Source organism: Ictalurus punctatus, chromosome 24 (assembly GCF_001660625.3).
Source record: "Ictalurus punctatus breed USDA103 chromosome 24, Coco_2.0, whole genome shotgun sequence".
Classification (NCBI taxonomy): domain Eukaryota; kingdom Metazoa; phylum Chordata; class Actinopteri; order Siluriformes; family Ictaluridae; genus Ictalurus; species Ictalurus punctatus.
In genome coordinates this window covers 5,824,955-5,849,640 of record NC_030439.2, presented here as the reverse complement: position 1 = coordinate 5,849,640, position 24,686 = coordinate 5,824,955, and the positions used below count along the sequence as shown (strand labels likewise).

Genomic DNA, 24,686 nt, shown 5'->3' with positions numbered 1-24,686 from the left:
TGAAATATGTACTATAGCAGGCTATAGTACAAAATCTATTTTTAGACTTCAGTCCATGCTGTGCAGTTTTGAAGGCAGTTGAAAGATATAATCTTGCACCAGGATTAATGTCCAAATGAAGATTTGTCATTATTTTCTCTCCCTGGCTTGTCAGACGCAGGAGCAGAGCATCTGTGAATAAACTAAGCGTTTGTGTTTTAAGTCGCACACAGGATTTGTCATGTCTTGTGTATTGCAGACTTTCCTTTCTCCCACGAACTGATGACTACATTAACTAGCAAAGCAGGAAATGAAAGAGAGCCACTGAACCTAATAGAAGTTTTGGAGCAAAGTCAATCCCAAGGGTTCTAAGGACTCTTTTATTACTGTCTTACTCCTTGGGGACGTGTCCAACTTTTTAACCTTCAAACCTATTTTATGTGTTAGTATGTATGAATTCGAAAGATCAAGAAGGAACATGCTACAAAAGTCTGTATACTAGTGGACCCCGACACAAAAGCACGAATGATATCTAATGTATGACATTAGTCCAAATGATTTCAACAACATGTATGCATTTATGAATCATTACCATCTCTGTGAATGAGGAATGTTTCTAGTGGACCTGTAGATTTGTCTTTCTTTCTTTCTCCTCCCCTATTTTTGTTAGTTTCTGTTTTTTTTTTGTGTGTTGCTGTGTTTCTTGTGTGAGAATGTAACAACAGGAACTACCACCCCCTCTCAACCTCCTACACTCTCTCTCTCTCTCTCTCTCTCTCTCTCTCGCTCGCTCTCTGTCTCTCTGTCCCTCTCCTCGCTCACTCCCCTCCTCTTCAGCTCTTTCTTTCACACTCACACTCATTGGTGGTTTGCCAGCCTCAACAAGCAGACCAGGACGTCGTCTATGCTTTACCATGGTGTGTGCAATGATTTCTGCTCTGTAGCTTCTGTTTTCAGCACACTTCTGTTCAGTGTGTCAGGCTGGCAGATCCTCCCTCTGCAGCTCAACTGTAGACCGCTTCATAGCTCTTGCACGGGGGTCGAAGTGATGGAGGCTGTAGCTATCTACGACTTTCGTGCCACAGAGAGCGATGAACTCAGCTTCCAGAAGGGTGACATACTTAAGGTAATGTAAATGTGTGAGTAACTCACCTAGACCTAGATTGCTTTAGTTTATTTGACATTAAGATAAACATTTAGTTTGTATAAGCTATTATGTACATAGAACAGTTTAGATATACTTAGGTTTACATTGTTATGGAGAGTTTTTGGTGGATGAGATGGCTAAGCTTGCTGATTATTTCTTTTATATTGGCCAGATCACCAATATGGAAGATGACCCAAACTGGTACACGGCAGAGTTAATGGGAAGGAAGGGCTATGTACCCAAAAACTATATCGATTTAAGACCACACACGTATGTATAAGTTCATTCATTTTAATCTCAAAAGACTTCTGTGCCTTTCTATAAGCCTCCTCAGAGAGTAATCCTAGTTGGAATATATTTCTGGAAATCATATGACACTAGAGAACCGTGGCGCTGAAAGGCAGTGTGTAACACTCATTTGGGAACCAGTCTGAGAGTATGACTCTACTGTTCTTCTGTTCGCAGGTGGTTTGCAGGCCGGATTTCCAGGCATGTTTCTGAGGGACGACTGCGCCAGAGGGAATGTGGAGCCTTCTTGGTACGAGAGAGCGAAAGCGCACCTGGAGAGTTCTCCATGTCAGTCAGGTGGGTTAGCTATTTGAACCACCGTACACGTGACATATTGTATGTGGACTATCATGTTATTTGTCATTGAGGTAGTTTAATATAATTACCTGCCATGGCTCATTAACTGGTAGTTGCAGGTGGATGGTTTGGATTTGGCCACAATCAAGAAATGGGCTGCCATGCTGCTTTCACTGCGGTGTGGTGCATGGCTGAGAGCAGGTGTGACATTTCTGGTTCTTGTTAGCATGAGATTAGGAGGCTGCTCAATACATAAAGGAAAGCAAAATGGGCAGCTGGTGTACAGGGCTAAATTATGGTGAAGTCAATAGTTCCTCCATTCTGCATTGGCAGTGGACAGCCCTGTCTGAGGCTTTAGCACACCGGTCATATCATGGCCAACATGGAGATGATGTTTGTGCTCACGAATAGAACGTTTCACCCATTTCCCAAAATAAATTAGAAACCTGACTGGTTCCAGCTGGCATCTCTGACAGTTAACCGTACACTTCTTAGCAGAGGTATGAATTAGTCAGAAAGCAAATAAGTCCATATTCTATTTGAAAGCCTCTCTTAGAAGGAAGAGTTAGTTACAGAATTCATCATACATTTACTGTATGTGAAGAGCTTAAATGCCTGTGCTGTGAGTAAAACTGTTAAGCTCCGACTTAAACTGTCAGCAAGTGAAATGACGGATTACATCAACCTCCTAAGTATTGGTTAGCTTGTTAATACTCAGTGAAGCCTGTCTACTTTGGGCTTTATTTGATACACTATTACCTGTTTCTACATCACAGAGGCAAGCATACTTTTAAAAAAAAATATGTACACTATATGGCCAAAAGTATGTGGACACCTGACCATCACATCCCTATGTTGTTCTTCACCAAACTGTTTCAACAAAGTTTGAAGCACAAAATTGTATAGAATTTCTTTGTATGCCGAAGCAATTTCCCTTCACTGGAACTAAGAAGCCCAAACCTGTTCCAGCATGACGATGCCACCTGTGCACAAAGCTAGATCCATGAAGACATGGTTTGAGGAGGTTGGACTGGAAGAACTTGAGTGTCCTGCACAGAGCCCTGACCTCAACCACACTGAACACTTTTAGGAATGATGGCTGTGCACCAGGCCTCTTTTCTGGACATCAGTACCTGACCTTACTAATTCTCTTATGACTGAAGGGGCAAATCCCTACAACCATGCTCCAAAATCTAGTGGAACACTTTCCCAGAAGAGTGAAAGCTGTTACAGCATGTTATACATGTCATAGCATGTTAATGTTGATGTTCAATGTTCAGGTGTCCACATACTTTTGCCTATATCGTGTATTTCAGTCACATCTAATGAACGCATTTTTAAAAATGCAAGATTTTGTACTATCTTTCATCTGTCCAAACATTAATTACTGTAATCCTGTTCACTCGCCATCACTTATCATTGTTTCCAAGAAAAACCAAACAACAAAATGATGAATAAAGGGAGAACCCACGTAACACACATTTTAAAGTCTCAGAGTTTGACTCAGAGTTTGTGCTGTGCATTGAGTCTGGACAGACACTTAGCAAGCACTGTCACACGGCTGACTAGAGACATATGCTGGTGAGGCAGTTACACAATTAGTGTCTCAAGAAGGAATCCATGGCTCACGTCATGAAGTAGAGTTATTTAAACATTGTTACTGCACACTGGCGTTGGCATTTTCCTGGAATTCACCCTCATAATAATTATAGTGATAATCACTCATAGCACATTTTGGGAACACTGAAGTTGATGTTTCCTAAGACATAATGTCAACTCCAGAATTATTGACATCCTTGAAAAGATGGGGTTTAAAAAACTATGGAAAAGTGTCTGCGATTAATTAGCTCACACAGCAAACATATTTACTGCAGTACATTTATTCTAAGGAAAGAAGTGTCTCGACCAACATAAATCTGGCAATCGCTGTAAAAAAATTTATTAAATTTTTTAAAAATAAATAAAAAAGCTATCTATATGCCTTAAAACATCCATATCCACTCTGACTTCCTGTTTTATTCTTAGTCTCGCCTCATGAGTAAGAACATCAAAAGACTTTTTGAAAATCAGGTCAACGACAATAATAGTGTCTGCCATGTCATGCTAAAGAACAGCTAAGATGCTTACTAGCTAGCTGTCACTTCCTGCTTCAGTGAAATTTAGCTCGCTAGTAAAATTAGCTAGCTAAATTTCACTGAAGTAGGTAGTGACAGCTGGCTAGACCTATAAATAAAGAAAAATTCCAGAAACAAATGCAAATAATCAAACATAATGTTACACTTACAATTTATTTATAGTATTTACCAATTACAAAGATAAAGCAACAAGCTATACTAGTTGTATATGCTGTGTGTACTGTGAGTCTGCTGTTAACTGCCTGGCAGTGATATGTTTAGGTTTAACGTGCTGTCAGTCGTGTTCATTAATGTTTCCATTATTGGCTGTTAGTTATAAGGTTCAGCCTCTTTGAGAGGTCTCCCAATCATCATTTGGAGAAGCTTTTGAGATTTTTCTTCTGTACAAAATCCACCTGCCCATAATTCATTGACTCCCAGAGAAGCTGTGCGTCCAGGCAGGACCCAAAATGACATATTAAAAGCCTGTTGTTCAGTGAACACCACTGAAGTCAATTAAAACAAAATGTACTCAAAATGTACTTTTCCATAAGATCCCAGAGAAGCCGTGTGTCAGTTGAGCTCTGTGGGTCTATAGGCTTCAGTGGGCTTTTCATGCAGGCTGCGCTGTCCACCGAAAACATCCATCCATCCATCTTCTATACCGCTTATCCTTCCTTCAGGGTCACGGGGAAACCTGGAGCCTATCCCAGGGAGCATCGGGCACCCTGGACAGGGTGTCAATCCATCGCAGGGCACAATCACATACACACTCACACACCCATTCATACACTACGGACACTTTGGACATGCCAATCAGCCTACCATGCATGTCTTTGGACTGGGCCACCGAAAACAGTTTACAATAAATGAACAAAGAGTACGAGATTACATTGAGATACCTGATATATTGATTTGCCAAAATATTGAATTCGCCAAAAATGATGAATTATATAGACAACAATCCAATGCCACATTTTAATGACATTTTAAGGAAGGCCAGGGTTCCTATGTGGTCGATGTTCAGCCGAAGAGCTTCAAATAAGACTGCAGTCCATGAACATGCACATAAATAAAAAACAGAGGCTATAACAACCGTAAAGTAGTAACAGCCATACAGTGGAGAAGGTCAAAGCATGAAGTAGGATAAGAGATAGGCCTTGTTACATAGAGACAAAGGACTTTGAAAATAAATTCACGCTACACTAGTTTACCATTTCAGTGAAAGTCATTGTAAGCTTTATCCAACATCATTATTTACGTAGAAAGAACATCCCAGTTGGCATACTTATACTAAAAGTATGTACTCTTTTTATGAAGTAAAAGTACATACATTTGAGTGTGTATTAGAAGAGTATGCAAGTACTGGGACACACTAACACATCTACCATTACCTGGAAGAGAACACCGTCAGCGTAAACAAACTCCTCGTTACATTTCAGCTTTTCTTCATTCATCATTCGTATATAATTTATACTAATTTATACTATATAATTTCATGTATCATTCCCTTGATTTATTTTTCCACTTTTCATTTACACTTCTCTAAAATGCATCCTGGAATTCACCGAAGCAAACTGACACAAAATACAAGGGGTTGTGGGTAATATTAGCAGAAAAAGTGTCGACAGATCCACAATTAGAAAACTTACCAGAAATAGTGGCCCAACCAGGTACCTTTGGGATACTCATTTCAACATACTATGATCTGGGACATATTAATTCTCATCTCGGACACTATTTAGGACGGATAGTATGCCAGTTAGGGATAGTGTAGAAAAGAACAGAACTCAGATCTGATATAAAAACAATTTTCACTGTCAAATTATCAATTTAATTACTATATCTGCAGTTCTGAGTGTCTGTTCATTATTACAGTTTTTCACAATTGTTTACATGTTGTTTTGGCACACTGGCACATGTTTGTCAATGTCCGAGGTAATATTTCATTCTTTAATTTATTGTCCTTCATCATATACCAATTATTCATTCAGTCATTTGATCCTTTACTTCTTTACACAACTTTTTCACTCACTCATTCTAGTACGGGGTTTATTTTTCCTAGAAGTTTTTTTTTTTTTTTTTTTTGCACATAATATTAAATGTTAAATAAGTAAAGTCAATGACTAACATAATACATGTCTGCGTAATACATGTTCTTGGGTTTGGAGAAAATGTTATTGTGAGAAATCGACATTGCTGAGGGGGGAAAAAGAGAGAAAAGTGCTACTAGGGTGTCATTAACCATAAAACAACTCAATGTTATATTGATCAACCACAGGACGTAGACCTGTTCTATTTATATAGTTGGAGGCATATGAGTTTTTCCAGTGTACTTCAGCAAAAACCACTGCAGCTTTAAGGTCAAACATAAAGTACAACACATGAATAGCAACACTTAAAACCTTTTATATTCACTTTGATAAAACAACTAGATGAGGAACATTGTCGGAGAACTAAACTACAAAAACAGGAAACTATATCACAGTCCCACACAACACTCTGGTCATTTTAAAGCTAAGTTGTGCAACCTGGGAAATCCCAACTGTGTTCGTCTGCGCTGTGAGTCAGAACTGCGAGGAAACATCAGGAAAATGTGTTCAACACAGCGCTGGTTCGTAGACTTTTTTAGGCTTCCCATTCATTAAGCTGATATACTCTGTGAGTCTTGATCGAATATCTTTATGGTTTATATTCATTTCAGTTTTAAAGAAGCAATTCATGTCATTACTGGGTCTTTTTTTTCTTTAACAGGATTCAGATAGCTTAAAAAATGCAACCAAATAAATCATGTCATATAAGAAATGGAATAGTTTTAAGGGAAATTAAAACTTACAATAAGCTGGTTGCACAAGTACACACACCTTACACACACACAACTAAAAGTTTATTAAAGTAAACTTGTTTTTTTGGGTGAGTGTCTACCAACGTAGCACGTCTTTTTATTTCACTCTTTCTTCCAAAAATGCTCCAGACCTATCAAATTATGAGAGGATCATCTGTGCACAGCCTTCCTCAAGTCATTTCATTCCACTTGGATTTGTGCTTTGGGTTGTTATCGTGCTGGAAGGTGACATTTTTCGTCATCTTCAGCTGTCTGACAGAGGCCTGCACGTTTTGTACCGAAATAGATAGGATTTGGAGATATCAATGATTCTCTCTATCTTGACTAGAGCCCCAGTCCTGGGTAAAGAGAAGCAACACCATAGCATGATGCTTCCACCACCATGCTTCACCATGGGTATGTTGTTCTTTGGGTGATAAGCTGTCTTGGTTTTGCACAAAACATATCTTTAGAATTCTGCCCAAAAGGTTCTACCTTGGTCTCATCAGACCATAATACATTTTGCCACATGGTTTGGGGTTAATTTAGTGGGCTTGGGTGTTTTTTTTCATGACAAACGGCTTCCATCTAGCCTTCCTACCCCATAGCCCAGACGTGAGGAATACGAGAGATTGGTGTCACATGTAGGGAGTGAGCAGTACTTGCCAGATATTCCTGTAACTCCTTTAATGTTGCTGTTTTTATCTCGTTCTTTCGTCCATTTTGGACGGACGTTTGGTTTCACGCTGTTGCGTAGTACATCTAATGTTTTGGAAAATCTTTTGACCGATACCTTTCAACAATGGGATCCTGTACATGCTTTGTAAGATCTTTGAGGACCATGGCTTCAGCAGTGGAATGAAACCAAGAAGATATCAAGAAAGTCCTACAGAAACAGCTGATCTTTATTTAGGGGTTAATCAGAATCACTTCGTTGAGTACGGGTGTATGATAAGTACTTTTGGACATGAGTTTGAACGTGATTGGTTCATTCTGAGCACAGTCACATGCCCCGTTATAAATAGCGTGTACACACTGGTTATTGTAGCCTGGTTATTGTACGTTTTTCTTTTTTAACATTTCTAATTGATTTTCACTTGAATTTTGTTGGTTGCTATATCACACGAAAAGGTGGGGGGGGGGGGGGGGGGGGTCTGACATAATTCATCTTCCTTTCTTTTTTTCTTTCTTTTTTGCATCACAGAAACTTGTCATTTTAACAGGGGTGTTTAGACAGCGCCACCACTGCAGAGACACAACTGGGGAGGATGAGTTCAGGGAAAATACTGATGAGCTGGGTTTATTGAGAAATATAGTGTCAGTGTGGAATAATAATGTGTCAACAATAAAATATTTTTTTTTTTTAAACTGTCATGAGCAGGTTTTAGTATGTTATTTATATGGGAATTAAAATGATAAAGCAGCATCTAAGGGTACACCAAGGTTCTTGGTAGGTTTTGCCCCAGCCCGAGATATATTCCAGGCAGGCTTGTGAAGAGGTAGAAGATGAAAAGGTGTAGAAGGCAAGCTATCTCTTAAAGAGACAAACAGTCTCAAGTGAAATGTACGATACAACACAAAGTAATCTTGCTGAATAATAAAGAATAAAAGAATTAATATTCTGTATTATTGTATTATCAATGCACTACAATGTAAACTGTTATGAATGTGACAAAAAAGACTGTTATATTCATTCCAACAGAAATGAAAATGTATTTGACCCTTACAGCCATGCAAAGAGGAAAGGATTTGTGTTCATATTTTGGCATACATATTATTATATATATATATATATATATATATATATATAATATAAACAATTGATTCCACAGTTCTCCATTTGGCCCATTATGTGCCTGATAATTCTCAATCAGATACAGTATGCTTAGCCTATTTCTTTAATCTTATGTCTATTCTTCCTGTTTTTCTTCTATGCCAACATTATTGTTGTGTATTTTGGAGTACTACTTTACTATTATTGCATATTATTGTTGTTCTTTGATTCGCCAGATCATTTGTAGCTTGACTGTTTTTTGTTTCCAGCATTCCTGAGTAATAGTACTTAATCCAATACTACTGTGTGTGTGTGTGTGTGTGTAGTCGTGGCGCTTACTTTTCTTCCTATTATTTTTTCAAATAACTAAGGGAAATATCTGGGAATAGGTTCTCCAATAATGTGGGAAACTGCCGTAGGTGTTTATTAGGGAAGGGGTTGATTGGTAATACTCAGATGTAATACTGAAGCGCAGTGATTAATTGACTATTTGGTTCCAGAAAGCAAGAAAATATGTACACTTAACAGCACTTCATTCGTTCCACTTAACAGCTATGGTGAGCATGTGCAACACTTCAAGGTTCTGAAGGACAGAGAGGGACAGTACTTTATCTGGGACGAGGTATTTTCATCTCTCAACCAGTTGGTGGACTTCTACAAAAGCAACAGCATTGCTAAAGAAAGGACAGTCTTTCTCCAAGAGGCAGACCGCTCTCAAAGGGTAAGCCGAGGGATATGTGTATAAAAATCCACAAGAACCTGACCTACTCTCATTCTGGATAATCTTGCTTATCAGCCAATTCAGTGTTGATCAAATGTAAATGTTTTTTTTTTTTAATACACAGATTATGCATGTGAATAGAAAGCCAATAACTGTTTTGTTGGCAAAGATTACACCAATCAGATTAGATTTTAGACAAAGAGTCGTGTAGTTTTTTGTTTTTTTTTTGTATTACATTATGAAATCAATTTCACAACATTAAAACTGAGAAGTTCATGATCAGATTAACAATAAGTTAAAGTCAGTAAGTTAGAATATGATTTATCTTATCAGATCAGGATAAGTGGCAGATCAGCCCTTGCTACGTCATAAGGTGTATTCACACAAATCTTTGATCCACCAGAGGCCACATCATGCCCACGCGCTGGTAGACTTCATCCCCAAGCACAACTCCCAGCTGCAATTCCTGCGCGGTGATGTCATTGACCTGCTCGACTGCTCAGACCCACAGTGCTGGAAGGGTCGCTGCAATGGGCGTGTTGGGATCTTCCCCAAAGAGTACGTCAAGCTCATTTACCACTGACCTCATCAGAGCCTCATGCAGGGGGTCACTTGTGCTCCATTATGACCAACGCATATGAGCGGTCTGATATACCTAATTCATTTGATCAGTTATTTAAAAGATGTATGGAGCAGGGAAATGATTGAAACGCTTGTGGACTGCTACAGACAGGTGTAATGTTGTGTCTGTGGAAACAAACCATGTCTTCCCTGATAAGTGGTGAATGGGAAAACAGAAAGAACTGTGTAATCCTTTTCATTTAGCCTACAGCTTATACATGTAATCATATAGACACTAAGAGTCTCTCTTTGGGCTTCGAACTGAGGAAAGAAGAAACATCACTAAACAAAGAAAAAGAGCAATAGGTTCCAACCTAAATGTATTTATGGCACAGGTTCAAACGCAACATTTTGCTGCACTTTTTTTTTGTAAACCTTTTTTTTTCCCCCCACGGTTCTATAATTGCAGATTGTGTCCTTTGTGGTGTTTTTATATATACATATGTGTGAATTTGTCTGTTGTTGTTAACATATTTCTTTTAAATGACTTGGACATGATTGTTGCAGTAGAACAAGGGACAATAAATGTGTGTTAATGATAAGACAGTTGGGTCCGTTGTCTGTAGGACTTTCTTATACTGTTCAAACCAGAGGCTACAGGTGAGCATTCCACTGCAGCTCTCAATACAATACCCAAAATCTAGGTACATTTTGCATTTAAAAGAGCACTTGTGCACATTTCTGCCACACAAGCGTCTATAGACCAGGCTACAGTGCTGTCTTTACACATTCCTCTATACAGTGTGAAAGTTTGCTTGCTACTGTAGGAGTTGGTTTTTGAACTGTAGTCAGTCACATGACCTAGCCTTACCTGTCCACGTTGCCAGATCCTATCCACTGGATCACATGTGTGGGTTATACAAAAAATATTTAGGCTGCTCGACACCAGTCTGCTGTCACAATCTGTTCCTTCAGAGTTTGTATAGAATTACATAAATTCTCGCCACAATTCATATCCAGTCATTTTAAGCCTAGAAGTCATATTTGTTGTAGGTTTAATTGTTGTTGTAAATATTGCGCTACACAATATTGTGGATTGATAAATATATAATAAATAATAAACAACGTGGATATCAAGGTTGTAAGGTTGTACATTATATGACCAAAAGTTTGTGGACACCTGACCATCCCACCCATATTGCCACAAAGCTAAAAGCACAGAATTGTATAGAATGTAATTGTATGCTGTAGTAATATTTCCCTTCACTGGAACTCAAACCTGTTCCAGCATGACGATGCTCCTGTACACAAAGCGAGCTCCATGAAGACATGGTTTGAGAAAGTTGGACTGGAAGAACTCGAGTGTCCTGCACAGACCCCTGATCTCAACCTCACTGAACACCTTTGGGATGAACTGGAACACCGACTGCACTCTAGACCCATCAGTACCTGATCTCACTAACGCCCTTGTAGCTGAATGAACACAAATCCCCACAGCCACGCGCCAAAATCTAATGGAAAGCCTTCCCAGAAGAGTGGAGGTTCTTATAACAGCAAAGGATGGACTAAATCTTGAATGGGATGTTCAAATATATCAAGCACTTATAGTTACGACGATCAGGTGTCCACAAGCTGTTTTTTTTTTTTACATCATATATTTACATATATGGCAAACCGTTGGATCTACCAATCTGGCAACACTGTGATAACAGATAAGATGGAAAATTCATTTGTAGAGTTATGTGAAAGTGCGCGCTGTGCCACTGCTCCAGCAGCAGGTTAACACACCTTAAGTGTGAGCACATTATACATTCACAATAATGACCTGAACCTGTTTGGAAACTTTTCTGAAAGTTTATTTTTTTTGGGGGGAGGGGGGGATTAGTAATGGCCCTGTCTCAGATTCAGTGTCTAAATGAGCATCATGTTAATTTACGCACTAACGAGTCCAAGCCGGAGTTCCTGTACAGTGAGGAGCAGAGGCTGGCGCTGGAGAGGCTGCTGGATGAAGGTCCGGACTGCTTTCACGAGTTCATCAAGACCAACCGGATTCGGCCATTTTTGTCCGACCTGGAGCTCGCGCAGCTGTCCGCCTCCGTGGAACACTTTTGTCCGGATTTACCCGATTCCTCAGCCGGCTCTGATGGGGACAGTAAAGAGACGCGCTTGTCCTCACTCCAGTACTGGCCGGAGCGCTCTGATGACTCGCTCCCGCAGCTGGAGCTCGGCTGGCCTCAGCGCGCCAGCTACCGTGGACTGACCCGCGTCGCCGTGCATGCGCAGCCGCCCCTACACGGGGACGCGCATATTAAAGAGGTCATCAGGAGAACCATAGCACAGGCACAGAAGGTGAGATATTATTCTTAGTCGTAGCAGCAGGAGTAATACCAATAATCATCATCATCATCATCATCATTTATAAAGGCATATGAATTGATGTAGTTTAATGAGCTCAGTAGTGAGACTAGTGTGTTATTGTAAAGTAGTTATAATTAAATAGCATTCATTTATCTTAGGGTTTATATTAACAATAGGGATGCGTGGTGGCTTAGAGGTTAGCACACTTGACAGGTCTGGGGTTGTGGGTTCGACTCCTGCCTATGCCCTGTGTGCGCAGAGTTTACATGTTCTCCCCCTGCTTCAGGGATTTCCTCCGGGTACTCCAGTTTCCTCGCCCAGTCCAAAAGCATGAACTGTAGGCTGATGAACACGAACATTTCCAAAACATGTGAACTTTTTAACACAGAACCTTTGAATTGTTCATTCATATAGGGGCACCTGTTAGTAGTAGTAGTAGTAGTAGTAGGCTATACTAATAGTAGTAGTAGTAGTAATAGGCTATACTAGCAGTAGTAGCAGTAGTAGTAGGCTATACTAGTAGTAGTAGTAGTAGTAGGCTATACTAATAGTAGTAGTAGTAGTAATAGGCTATACTAGCAGTAGTAGTAGGCTATACTAGTAGAAGTAGTAGTAGTAGTAGTAGGCTATACTACTACTACTAGTAGTAGTAGTGGTGGTGGTGGTAGTAGTAGGCTATAATAGTAGTAGTAGCAGTAGTAGTAGTAGTAGTAGTATGCTATACTAGTAGTAGTATCAGTAGTAGTAGCAGTAGTAGTAGGCTATACTACTACTAGTAGTAGTAGTAGTGGTGGTGGTGGTAGTAGTAGGCTATAATAGTAGTAGTAGCAGTACTAGTAGTAGTAGTAGTAGTAGTAGTAGTAGTAGTAGTAGTAGTAGTAGGCTATACTAGTAGTAGTAGTAGTAGTAGTAGTGGTGGTAGTAGTAGTAGTAGTATGCTATACTAGTAGTAGTAGGCTTTACTAGTAGTAGAAGTAGTAGTACTAGTAGTAGTAGGCTATACTAGTAGTAGTAGTAGGCTATACTAGTAGTAGTAGCAGTAGTAATAGTAGTAGTATGCTATATTACTAGTAGTAGTAGTGGTAGTAGCAGTAGTAGGCTATACTAGTAGTAGTAGCAGTAGTAATAGTAGTAGTATGCTATATTACTAGTAGTAGTAGTGGTAGTAGCAGTAGTAGGCTATACTAGTAGCAGTAGCAGTAGTAGTAGTGGTAGTAGTAGTTTAGGCTATACTAGTAGTGGTAGTAGGCTATACTAGTAGCAGTAGCAGTAGTAGTAGTGGTAGTAGTAGTTTAGGCTATACTAGTAGTAGTAGTAGTAGGCTATAATAGTAGTTATAGTAGTACTAGTAGTAGTAGTAGTACTAGTAGTAGTAGGCTATACTAGTAGTAGTAATAGTAGTAGTAGTAGTGGTCGTATAGGCTATACTAGTAGCAGTAGTAGTAGTAGTAGTAGTAGTAGTGGTAGTAGTAGTAGGCTATAATAGTAGTTATAGTAGTAGTATGCTATACTAGTAGCAGTAGTAGTAGTAGTAGTAGTAGTAGTAGTAGTGGTAGTAGGCTATACTAGTAGCAGTAGTAGTAGTGGTAGTAGTAGGCTATAATAGTAGTTATAGTAGTACTACTAGTAGTAGTAGTAGTAGGCTATACTAGTAGCAGTAGTAGTAGTAGTAGTAGTAGTAGTAGGCTATACTAGTAGCAGTAGTAGTAGTAGTAATAGGCTATACAAGTAGCAGTAGCAGTAGTAGTAGTGGTAGTAGTAGTAGTAGTAATACAATGAATTAATTTCCTTTATTGAAATCTCAGAATGTAAACACTATTTAGAAAGGTGCTGTGTTGCACACATTAGTCCTAACATCAACACTCACGTTCTCAAACAGTGTGATTTATATAAGTGAAATTTCTGAGTATGATACACAAAAACAATTTGAAGCCCATCCCTAGATCAGAATGAACCCAAGGTACAGGTAAAATTAAATTCAAATGATCAGTAAATATTTTTTTTTTACTAAAATTAATGTCCTTAATTAGAAACAAACACACATACAAAAATGTACCCAGCCATACTCACAACTTTTATGAAGTAAAAAGTCAAAGTCCAACATTCATAGTCAATCATAGTAACTGTAACAGTAAACAGTTAGCAACCCTGAGTTTAGATAAAGGTTACTATAGATACAGAGTCCAATATTTATCAATATGACAAACAAACAAAGTGTTACTACCTGCTTTGAAATATGCTGATGAGCTCGTATGCTTAAGCGAGATCTAAAGAGGTTTTGCAGAATTGTCTTCCTCTGGTTAAAATTTTGTGATCACTGAATTTGGTAAATAACATAATGCAATCCAAGGCTATACATTTTCCCATTTACAGGTCATTGCTGTGGTCATGGATTTGTTTACAGACGTGGACATCTTTAAAGATCTCTTGCATGCAAGCTTCAAGCGTAACGTGGCTGTTTACATCGTACTGGAGGTTACTGGGGTTCCACACTTCCTGAAAATGTGCGAGAGTGCAGCAATGCACACAGGACACCTTAAAGTATGTCCCGTCTTTTTTTTTTTTATTTAGAGCTGAATGCTGCAATAATCTGGGAATTAAATTGCAAAATCACTTTAACAGTAGTGACAGACCCTTCATTTTAAGTGTGACACAAAGGCTACCTTGTTGAATCTTTTCTGATCTGAAGTAGATCTGAGACAGGACAAATGCCTCCCGTCAGACCTGAGGATTGAGACAGAGACAGAACACGGCTGGTCACAGATTAACATTCTGATGCACATTAAGGACATTCCAGAGAAACAGATTTGAGGATGAGATTGGAGGAGTTTGCGCGTGTATTGTGTGTGCACGCACAACAAATCGTGACCTCAGTATTATTATGAGATTCTATCTGGCATTTTGTTGGACAAATGTGTGGGAAGCTAATATTGTGGCTAACATCCAATAGCATTAGCAATAGATCAAACTGATTTAAGCTATTTACAAGCAGTGGACTTACAGTAGTGCTTGAAAGTTTGTGAACCCGTTAGATTTGTCGACATATCTGCGTAAATATGACCTAAAACATTAACAGAGGTCGTAAAGGTAGATAAAGAGAACCCGATTAAACAAACGAGACAAAAATATTATACTTGCTCATTTATTTATTGAGGAAAATAATCCACTCGTCAGTACAGAACAGCGTCAACTTTGGAATATAGTCTACTACAAGAAGACATTAGTGGTGTTAGAGAAAAGGATCTCATAATACTTATATGTTACTAACCTGACTGATGAGCATGTGGCTTTATGTAGAAGCCTTTAATATATAAAACTGATAATGCTAATACTTTACAATAACAGTGCATGAATAATCATGCACTAATGCCTGAATTAATACTGACTTAAATATGACATAGGGCGTAGTGGCTTAGTGGTTAGCACGTTCGCCTCACACCTCCAGAGTCTGAGTTTCGATTCCCACCATTGCCCTGTGTGTGCTGAGTTTGCATGTTCTCCCTGTGCTGTGGGGGTTTCCTCTTTAGACAGTACCCATTGGTGTGTCCAAAGTGTCCGTAGTATATGAATGGGCGTGTGAATGTGTATGTGATTGTGCCCTGCGATGGACTGGCACCCTGTCCAGGGTGTACCCCGCCTTGTGCCTGATGCTCCCTGGGATAGGCTCAAGATTCCCCGTGACCCTGAAAAGGATAAAGCGGTATAGAAGATGGATGGATATGATGTAATGATGAGTTAAAGCATGTACTAATCACGAACTAATGAAGAGCTAAACTAAACTACGACGCGAGTCTTATGAACTCATGCGTGAATAACGACCACCTTAAGCACATGTTAGGACATGTTTGTTTATTAATGTATTCGTGAACTAAATCAAACATACTCTGTTAGAAAGAATATTAATTAAACCTGCATAAGCTCAAATTGTTTATATAATTTGCCATATGCAGCTGCGTGAACAAACATGGATTCCTTTCATATTTTACACTGATCCTCTTTATTGACTGTAGACAGAGGCACTAATAATAAACACCAATAATCTCTTTTTATTAATAATAATAAACAACCAAAAATCTCAACGCAATCCAATTAGCTTACTTCTACATGTTAATTAACACATTAATTAATAAACGTGTACTAACATGTATTTAAGGTGGTCATTGTTCACGCATGCATTCATAAGACTCACATCATAGTTAAGGTTAGCTCTTGTGATTAGTACATGCTTTAACTCAACATTAGTTAATATTTAAGTCAGTGTTAATTCAGGTACTAGCAGGCTTGGGGAATCGGATTACATGAACATTTTGTACAAAATGGGAATACTATCGGGATTACAATGTTTTTTTATTTGAAACCAATGAATTAATCTTTTGACATAACACAATATAGACAGCTGCTTTTAATCTCTAAAATAAACTCTACATAAAAGTATTCTAGATCATATTGCTTATCTCTTGACTTTATTTACACGTGACCTTTGAAGTAATCCATAAATAATTCAATTACATTACTTTCATATTGTGATACTTGGATTATGTTACTGATTACATTTTTTTATGAAGTAATTTGTAACTGTAACAGAATACGTTTTTAAAGTAACCCTCCCAACCCTGTGTATTAGTGTACTGTAAAGTGTTACCCAGACATTGTATGGAATATTGTTTGAACATATTACGCATTTACAAATGAAGATGTGTAATAATTTTTTATCTCATACTCTTTTACTTTACTTTTTTTTTTTTTTTTTTAAATCAAACACACAAAGGACAGAACACAGAGAGTAATAATACTCTGAGTTACAGTATACTGTATACACAAAAAGACCTCTAAGCAAGTTCACATTTTATACAGCGTTTGTCTTCAGGGTGTCCTTGTGCTTTATTCAGAATGATGTTCCTGTCAGAAAATTCCAGACATTGTTTGCAGTTCGATTCCAGTCATTGTTTACAGTTCACTTCATACATTTTCACCTGTGAGTTACTTTAAATGTGCACGTAATCACTATGCAGAAGAGCCCTTAATGTTTTGGGGTTTTTTGTCCTGATACTGTTTAGAACTTGAGAGTGCGGAGTATAAGAGGAACTGGGTTTTTCACTCACTCATCCAAGAAAGTATGTGGGAGCCAAAGTCAAAAATTCATGTTTGTTGATGGAGACAAAGCCGTTTCAGGATCATACAGGTCAGACAATTCACAAACTAGTCTTCCTGGTTTTAATAGCATGAGTTCTGTTTTTGGATATTTAAAAAAAAATAAATAAATAAAATCTTTTACAGTGCCTTGGAAAAGTATTTAACCCCCTTGGGAATTGACCAGATATGTCTGAATAACAAATAACAAACACACTTGCAAACCCATGTTCACTTATAGCGAATTTTCAAAGCCAAGATTAACTATTGGTCAGCAAGTGCTTCAAAGAAAATCAAAACATTGAAAAATGCTGCGTGCGTAAGTATATTGATAAAGAGTCTTTATTGGCCACATATACATTACAGCACAGTGAAATTCTTTTCTTCGCATGTCAGGTAGTTGGGGTCAGAGCGCAGGGTCAGCCATGATACAGCAGCCCTGGAGCAGAGAGGGTTAAGGGCCTTGCTCAAGGGCCCAACAGTGTCAGCTTGATAGTGCTGGGGCTTGAACCCCCGACCTTCCAATCAGTAACCCAGAGCCTTAACTGCCAAGCCACCACTGCCCCAATATTGATAAGACATTGTCTTACAGAGGACACAGTTGACTTACAATTGGCCTTCAACTGTGAAATATTAAAACAGCTCCCACAAAAGACACATCAGTCATTGAAAAAGCTGTCAGTCTGTAGGAAGGAGTCAAAATAAAGACTACAGGATTCTAAGGATGTTAAAGATAAGATAAAAGAATTTAAGAACTTAGCAATAGGTTGGAAAATTATAAGATTGGACATCCCAATAGAAACGTTGGATCAATAGTGAGGAAGTGCAAGCTGCCTCACACTACCCAAGCACTAGCTAGGCAAGCCTCTCCCTCAAAACTCAATGCAAAAATACGGCAGAGGACTGGTGAGGGAAGCCACAGTGAGGCCAACAGTCACTCTGAAGGACAGTAGTTCAAAGTGGAGTGAAGGTGCACCGGACAACGATATCAAGAGTTCTGCATAATTAAGGACTGTGTGGGAGACTGGCTAGAAAGAAACCTTTGTGCATATGAAAGCATGAGAGTGACCCAGTGAAGATGTGGGGTTTTTTTGGTGTGATGAGACCAAAACCGAGATACTGTCTTTGGGCAAGTTTTAAACCAGTTTGTGTGGTTCAAACCTAATGCAGGCCATATCTCAATGAACGGAATCTCTACAGTGAAATATGTTGGTGGCAGCATCGTGCTCTGGGGACGCTTTTCATCCTCAGAGCCTGGGCTTCTTGTCAAAAACTTCATTTTTCAGCAGGAAAGTGGTCCCAAAGCAATGCCGTTGTGGTTAAAAACAAAAACGTGAATGTTCTGCAGTGGCCAAGTCAAAATCGTAATCCCATTGAGTATCTATGGCACTGTTTAAAAATACAGTCGATAAACAACGTCCAACCAACCTGAAGAACCTCGAACAAATCTGCTAAGAAGAATGACTGAAAATCAGTCCCAAACAGTGTAAGGAACATACCATAACAGTATTAAAGTTGTCATTGCAGCAAAAGGTGGTTCTACCAGGTACTAGTCTGTAGTGGTTGAATTCTTTTGCAAATAGCATTTTTCAGGTTTTATTTTTTAAAGATCTGTTGCCAAATAATGTATTTTGAAAAAAATTTTTAAGAGCATATTGGTTTACAATTTAAAAAATACTGGTTGGAACTATTTGTGTCAGTGTCATTTGTAATTCAGACGAATCTGATTACTTTTAAGGGGGTTGAATAATTTTGTAAGATACTGTGTTTCTTGATTTGGTACAATTTCATGGATTGGCTTGAGCCAATCAAATATGAAATATATAAACGACTTTCAGAGTCTTCATAAATACTTTACATTTTGTGTTTTCAGCAACTCACCACATATAATCCAAATGTTGTTGTTGTTGTTTTTTATTTCAGTTTCACATGGGCTGCCTCGAGATTAGACAGGAGCATCATTACCGTGCTCACAGGCCAGGCTGTGGATTTATTTGACCAGTTGTTCCAAGACCTGTATATGATGTCTAATGCCATTAATTTGAACACAATTAAACTGGAGAAAGAGAAAAAGCTAGAACCCATCACTAAAGCAGCACCTCCTCTGCAGCCCTCAACCGCCATGGCCCTCAAACTCTTCAACCCCAAATACGCTCTGGTCTCTGGCAATGCTGTTGCTAACATCAATCGTGTTAATTCTGAGATGTGCACAGCCAAGAATAACAGCAATAAACTAATGAAGGAAGTGCCAGAAGGTCCTCGCATTCACCCTGGACTGCTCCACCTAGAAAAAGCCAACATGATTGACTACCTGCCTGTTTGGCCTGAGCCTGATCCACCAGGTGATGTCACTGGCTTCATTAATATGAGGGACTGTAATAAACCCCTACAAGCTCACCTCACACGTTCAGATCTCTTTGAGGTCTCGCAAGTCATCCGATTTAAAGACCCGATCTGCGTGCCACAAGAGTCTCTGTCTGAGAAGGTTTGTCCAAGGCCTACCACTCCAACTGCTGCTTCAGCCAATGAGCAGCCACTTATGCAACCCCAAACTAGACCGGTGGAAGATAAGAAGCACTGCCATCCTCCTAGCAGTCTGAAAGAACAAGCTGTGTGTCTGTCCCCTATTCCAAATCCTAAAACAGCTCACAGTAGCAAGAAGGATGAGAAAGACTCCCTTGTGGATCATGGTATGGAAAAGCAAACTGATGTCTTATCTAAGAAGAGAGAAGAATTGGATATTGAGAATATTATAGCCAGCACTAGTGCTGAGTCACATAAAGATTCCCAAGTATCAGAGAATCCATCCATCCATCCATTTTCTCTACCGCTTATCCTACACAGGGTCGCTGGGAACCTGGAGCCTATCCCAGGGGACTCCGGGCGCAAGGAAGGGGACACCCTGGATGGTGTGCCAACCCATCGCCGGGCACATTCGTACACACACACCCATTCACACACTACAGACCATTTAGACATGCCAATCAGCCTACGAAGCATGTCTTTGAACAGGTGGAGGAAACCGGAGTACCCGGAGGAAACCCACGAAGCACGAGGAGAATTTGCAAACTCCGCACACACAGGGCAGAGGTGGGAATCAAACCCCCAACCTCAGAGGTGCGAGGCAAATGTACTAACAACTAAGCCACCGTGCCCCCGATCAGAGAATCCACAGATTCATAATATAACACCTGCTTCAGCTGCACAACCTGAAACTTCATCAGACAAACAAAGCTGTGAGAATATTGCAGAAACCATCAGTAATAAAGATATACAAGCCAATCAAAGGAATACACACAAACTCATAGAGACAGATAATGTAGACTGCCCAATGCAAAATGGAGAGAGTACCTATTCTGACTCCAGTTCTTATTTTTTATCAGAGGCGTACTTCGGGTGCAGTGAGAGTGCGAGTGGTGATTCTGAGATTGTAGGGATGGTTAACAGGATGCCAACTGTCTCCAAGTACCCAGATGAGCCAAACAATGCCTTGTTCTCATTAATGTCTGGCTCATGTGAGGATGCATCGAGCCATGACGTCATGAAAGAAACAGAAGAGTCCAGGCTCCCGTCTGCATCACCAGAAGAGTGTCATGGCCAACACTTAACTGTGGTGACAACTGACAAGTCGGAGTTCACATCACTGAATGGAGGAAATAGTTTGTCTGAATCTGTTTCTATAGCCAATAAAGAGCAAATACAGGAAACAGATTCTACCTCACAACCAGGAACAAAGAACAAACTACTCCATCAAGTGGAAACTGATGCACAAGTAGCACCCATTGAAAAAAAAGAATGCCTACAGAAGTGTGAATTGTGTTCAGTAGTAAATATGTTTGACATACAACCCGTAGAAGGGAACGACAGGGTCGGATCACAGCTATTAGTAAACGAGTCATCGCTGCAGGATAAATTAACGGCACCTTATGTGACAGTGCGGAAAACTGCGGAGGCGCAGTGCATCGTGTTTTCTGACCCAGTCAAAGTAGTGCCACTGCTGAGATTAAAGCCAGAAACCTGCTCAGGATTCAATTACACATCTAACCTCAAATCTGCACTCGAAGGGAATGATGGCACACACTCGACACCACAGTCAAAACCAGCTTCTCTAAACAACAGGTTCCCGAAAAGCCCAAACACTGAAAGAAGTCACGATGAAGCTTGCAGTTTGCCTTTTCAGGTTAAACCGTTGATTGCAGAGGAGTCGAACCTTGAGCAGGGTATAGAGGTCAAAGATATGGACAGCTCCAATTCAGAACTGAAGGAAACGGCAACAGCGCAAATTGTGGACAAAGCACAGCAGCTAAAACCGAAGACATCGGCTGGCGTTAAGTTCGGACAGCTCGGTGTTGATATCCATCCTTTGAAAAGGAAGACACTGGAGCATATATATGTGCAGCAAGAGAATAACCAGCCTGAGGGAAAGCCTAAGTCAGAGAGAAATGTCCGGAAGGTAAGGATTCCCTCTACAGCTGTGTATCTAACTGCTAAAACAAACATTACCTTTTGAATAATTAAAGCATTTCACTCGCTACTAACAAACAACTAAATCTACAGTTTGTAACTTTTGCGAAAAGTTCTGCAAAATAACTTTGAATTAAATTTGAATTTTGTTGCTATTCGCAGCTACATCGGGTATCACCTCAACCTAAACCTATTCCAACACACAAAGTCAAACAAGGTTCAACCAAAGCATCTGTCACCAAGGTCCACAGCAGTGCGGTAACCTCTGTAACATCTCCTGTATCCACACTTGGAGTTCAAAATGATCCACGTGGAAGGCAGTTGGGCCAAAACGGGGCTGCTAATGATCTTCCTGCAACTCCTGCCAAGCTTCACAGGAGACATACAGCTCCCATCAGGTCAAAGCAAACTCAGCTCAGACCCTTGCAGACAGAACTCTCAGCAGACCACCACTGTTCTTCTCAAAAACAGCCTCAGGCTCAACAGGATAGAATAAGGGTTAACCAGTTACACCAGTCAAGCTTCAGGCAGCGTTCTGCACCAACCCCAAAAACCACAAGAACCTTAAAAGAGAGAATTACTGGCTCCTCTTCTCAAACGAATCAGAAAAAGACTCTTTAAGAGTATTAAAGAGAAAGATAAAACGTGATAACATGTTGCAGGTGCTTGTAAACTGTGTTCTTCATATAGCTTTATATCTGGAATCTGGATGTTGTATGTACACTCACCATACACTTTAATAGGAACACTTGTACGCCTGCTTAGTTATGCAGTTATTCAATCAGCCAATCATGTGGCGGCAGCAGCACAATACACAAAATCATGCAGATTCTAATCTTCGGCTGTCCAGTTTGGGTGAGTCTGTTCCCATGATGGCTTCAGATTCTTGTTCTTGGTGGACAGGAGTGGAACATGATGTGGTCTTCTGCTGTCAGAAGGTTTGATGTTTTGTTCATACTGAGATGCTTTTCTGCTCACCACGGTTGTAATAGAGTGATTATACGAGTTACTATATCCTTCCGAGCAGCTTCCTTAGATCTCTCTTAGCAACAAGGCGTTTCTCCTCACAGAACTGTCGCTCACTCAGCACCATTCTGTGTAAACTCTAGAGACTGTTGTGTGTGAAAATCCCAGGAGATCAGCAGTTGCTGAAATTCTCAAACCAACCCATCTGTTACCAACAACCATGCCAGGGTTGGAGTCACGGAAATCACACTTTTTCCCCGTTCTGATGTTTGATGTGAACATTAACTGAAGCTCTTGACCTGTATCTGCATGATTGTATGCATTGTGCTGATTGGATAACTGAATAAATGTGCAGTTGTACAGGTGTTCCTATGGGATTGCGCCCCGTGATGGATTTCTCACCCCGTCCAGGGTTGTACCCCACCTTGTCCCCGATACTCCCAGGTTCCCCGTGACCTTGTAGGACAAGCGGTATAGAAAATGGATGGATGTACAGGTGTTAATATTAAATTGGACACTGAGTGTATATACGTGTATGTATATATCTCATTTTAAGGGTTTGACACGGGCAAACTATTTATGAAGTTCATCGCTTCATGCTTACCTCAGTGAACTAATTCTGGAATCTTTCGCTCCAGCTGGCACACAGCAACCAAAAACAGATTTACACCGCACTTTCAGTCATTAAAATTACACCGCTTATAAATAAATATAAATCTTTTTTTTCCTCCTTTTACTTTCTTCAACATCCAGGAGTCTGATTAAAAAAATCGACTAAATTGCGAAACGTTACACACAAAAACCCCAGTTTTATTCCTGGACATTCAGAAGATTCAAAAGATCATATGCTATAGTAACCTCCGAATTTGTTTTGATGAAGGTGATCAAGAGCAGTAGGTACTGGGAAATTTTTTTTTTTAATCAGCCCTTTAATCACAATTTTGTGATTAAATAACAAAAGCAAAGTACAGAAGCAGGCAAGTGTCACGTTACAAAGATGGATACGGAAGCAAGCGCAGATCTTCAAACATTTATTAAACAACAAAACAAAGACACTAAGCCAACTAGGCAGAATACTGTGGCTAAGACTAAACATAAACTATGAAACAAAACATGGTACAGGGACACAGGTCAAGACAGACAATACGTAAGACGAGGAAGCAGTACAAACAGTGGCTATATAAGTGCTCGTTAAACAGAAACGTGATACAGGAGCAGGGGCTCATGTGACATTGATGTAGTATGGTGCAGTGGCTGCTGGGAAATGAAGTCCAGAGTTACTTCCTTGATATATAACAGTAAGTTTAACTGTTGGAAATATTACATAGGTTTACAATGATGTAGTCTAAAATATATATAGGAAAAGCATGAACAGTATTTGTTGATAACAGTTCTATACACCGACAGTTTTTATTTATTTACAAACTCTTCATTTACCACACAAAATGGTTAAGTTTAGTAACGCTCTACATTTTAAATGGAAACGACGAGTCAGGAACTCGTACAGTATGAATGCCTAGTTATTGCATTGTACTGAAAAGCAACTCTTACAAAATCAGACACTTGGTGCATCATGATAACTTGAAACACCACCCAATACATGAATGATAGTACACTGAAACTGTTCCCGGGGCCATGGGTGGTGCAATGTTTAAAAAGATAACTCAGACCATCTTTGCACTGACCGCACATTTATCCTAGCAGTGGAAAATGCTAGAAGTGAACCGTTTTTACGCTCTATTTTGAAACTTATCGCTTCAGACATGCCCCCTGTAGGGTGTGCACAGGCTTTATGGTTATGCAGCAAGCGGACGTGTCATATCTGCAGCAGGATGCAAACTGCAGCTGTAACGGCAATTGTGACCGCTCGTGTTGAGATCAAGAACAATAGAGAAAGCCAGAAAGTGCATCAAAGGGCAAAGGTGTTTCATCTTAGCATTTAAGATACTGACTGACGTTAAACTGTACAACAGCATATATGCTTTCAAATTGATCTAAATGCTTTCAGCTGCTTTCTAAACAGCATCACAGGCTCTAATAATTCCCATGTTATGAATAATCCC

The 24,686-nt window shown here is 39.6% G+C and overlaps 2 protein-coding genes across 2 annotated transcripts; both read left to right on the top strand.

Annotated features, from left to right (window-relative positions):
- The first annotated feature begins 764 nt into the window (after nt 1–764).
- grapa (GRB2 related adaptor protein a) lies at nt 765–10,311 on the top strand. Its single transcript, XM_017455300.3, has 5 exons — nt 765–1,105; nt 1,299–1,396; nt 1,592–1,711; nt 8,976–9,144; nt 9,548–10,311. Exons 1-5 carry the CDS (start codon nt 884–886, stop codon nt 9,725–9,727), a joined length of 789 nt encoding a protein of 262 aa, XP_017310789.1. The 5' UTR covers nt 765–883; the 3' UTR covers nt 9,728–10,311.
- Nucleotides 10,312–11,455: 1,144 nt separating this feature from the next.
- On the top strand, nt 11,456–23,772 carry fam83ga (family with sequence similarity 83 member Ga). Its single transcript, XM_053675303.1, has 5 exons — nt 11,456–12,054; nt 14,437–14,604; nt 17,121–17,245; nt 19,117–21,646; nt 21,820–23,772. Exons 1-5 carry the CDS (start codon nt 11,593–11,595, stop codon nt 22,276–22,278), a joined length of 3,744 nt encoding a protein of 1,247 aa, XP_053531278.1. The 5' UTR covers nt 11,456–11,592; the 3' UTR covers nt 22,279–23,772.
- Nucleotides 23,773–24,686: the final 914 nt, after the last annotated feature.

Bases quoted from the DNA above. Each gene is read 5' to 3' on its own strand.
- grapa (XM_017455300.3), top strand. From the start codon at position 884: ATGCTTTACCATGGTGTGTGCAATGATTTCTGCTCTGTAGCTTCTGTT. The intron at 1,712-8,975 runs GTGGGTTAGCTA...TCCACTTAACAG, and splicing joins GAGTTCTCCATGTCAGTCAG to CTATGGTGAGCATGTGCAAC. The intron at 9,145-9,547 runs GTAAGCCGAGGG...TTGATCCACCAG, and splicing joins AGGCAGACCGCTCTCAAAGG to AGGCCACATCATGCCCACGC.
- fam83ga (XM_053675303.1), top strand. From the start codon at position 11,593: ATGGCCCTGTCTCAGATTCAGTGTCTAAATGAGCATCATGTTAATTTA. The intron at 12,055-14,436 runs GTGAGATATTAT...TCCCATTTACAG, and splicing joins CCATAGCACAGGCACAGAAG to GTCATTGCTGTGGTCATGGA. The intron at 21,647-21,819 runs GTAAGGATTCCC...TGCTATTCGCAG, and splicing joins CAGAGAGAAATGTCCGGAAG to CTACATCGGGTATCACCTCA.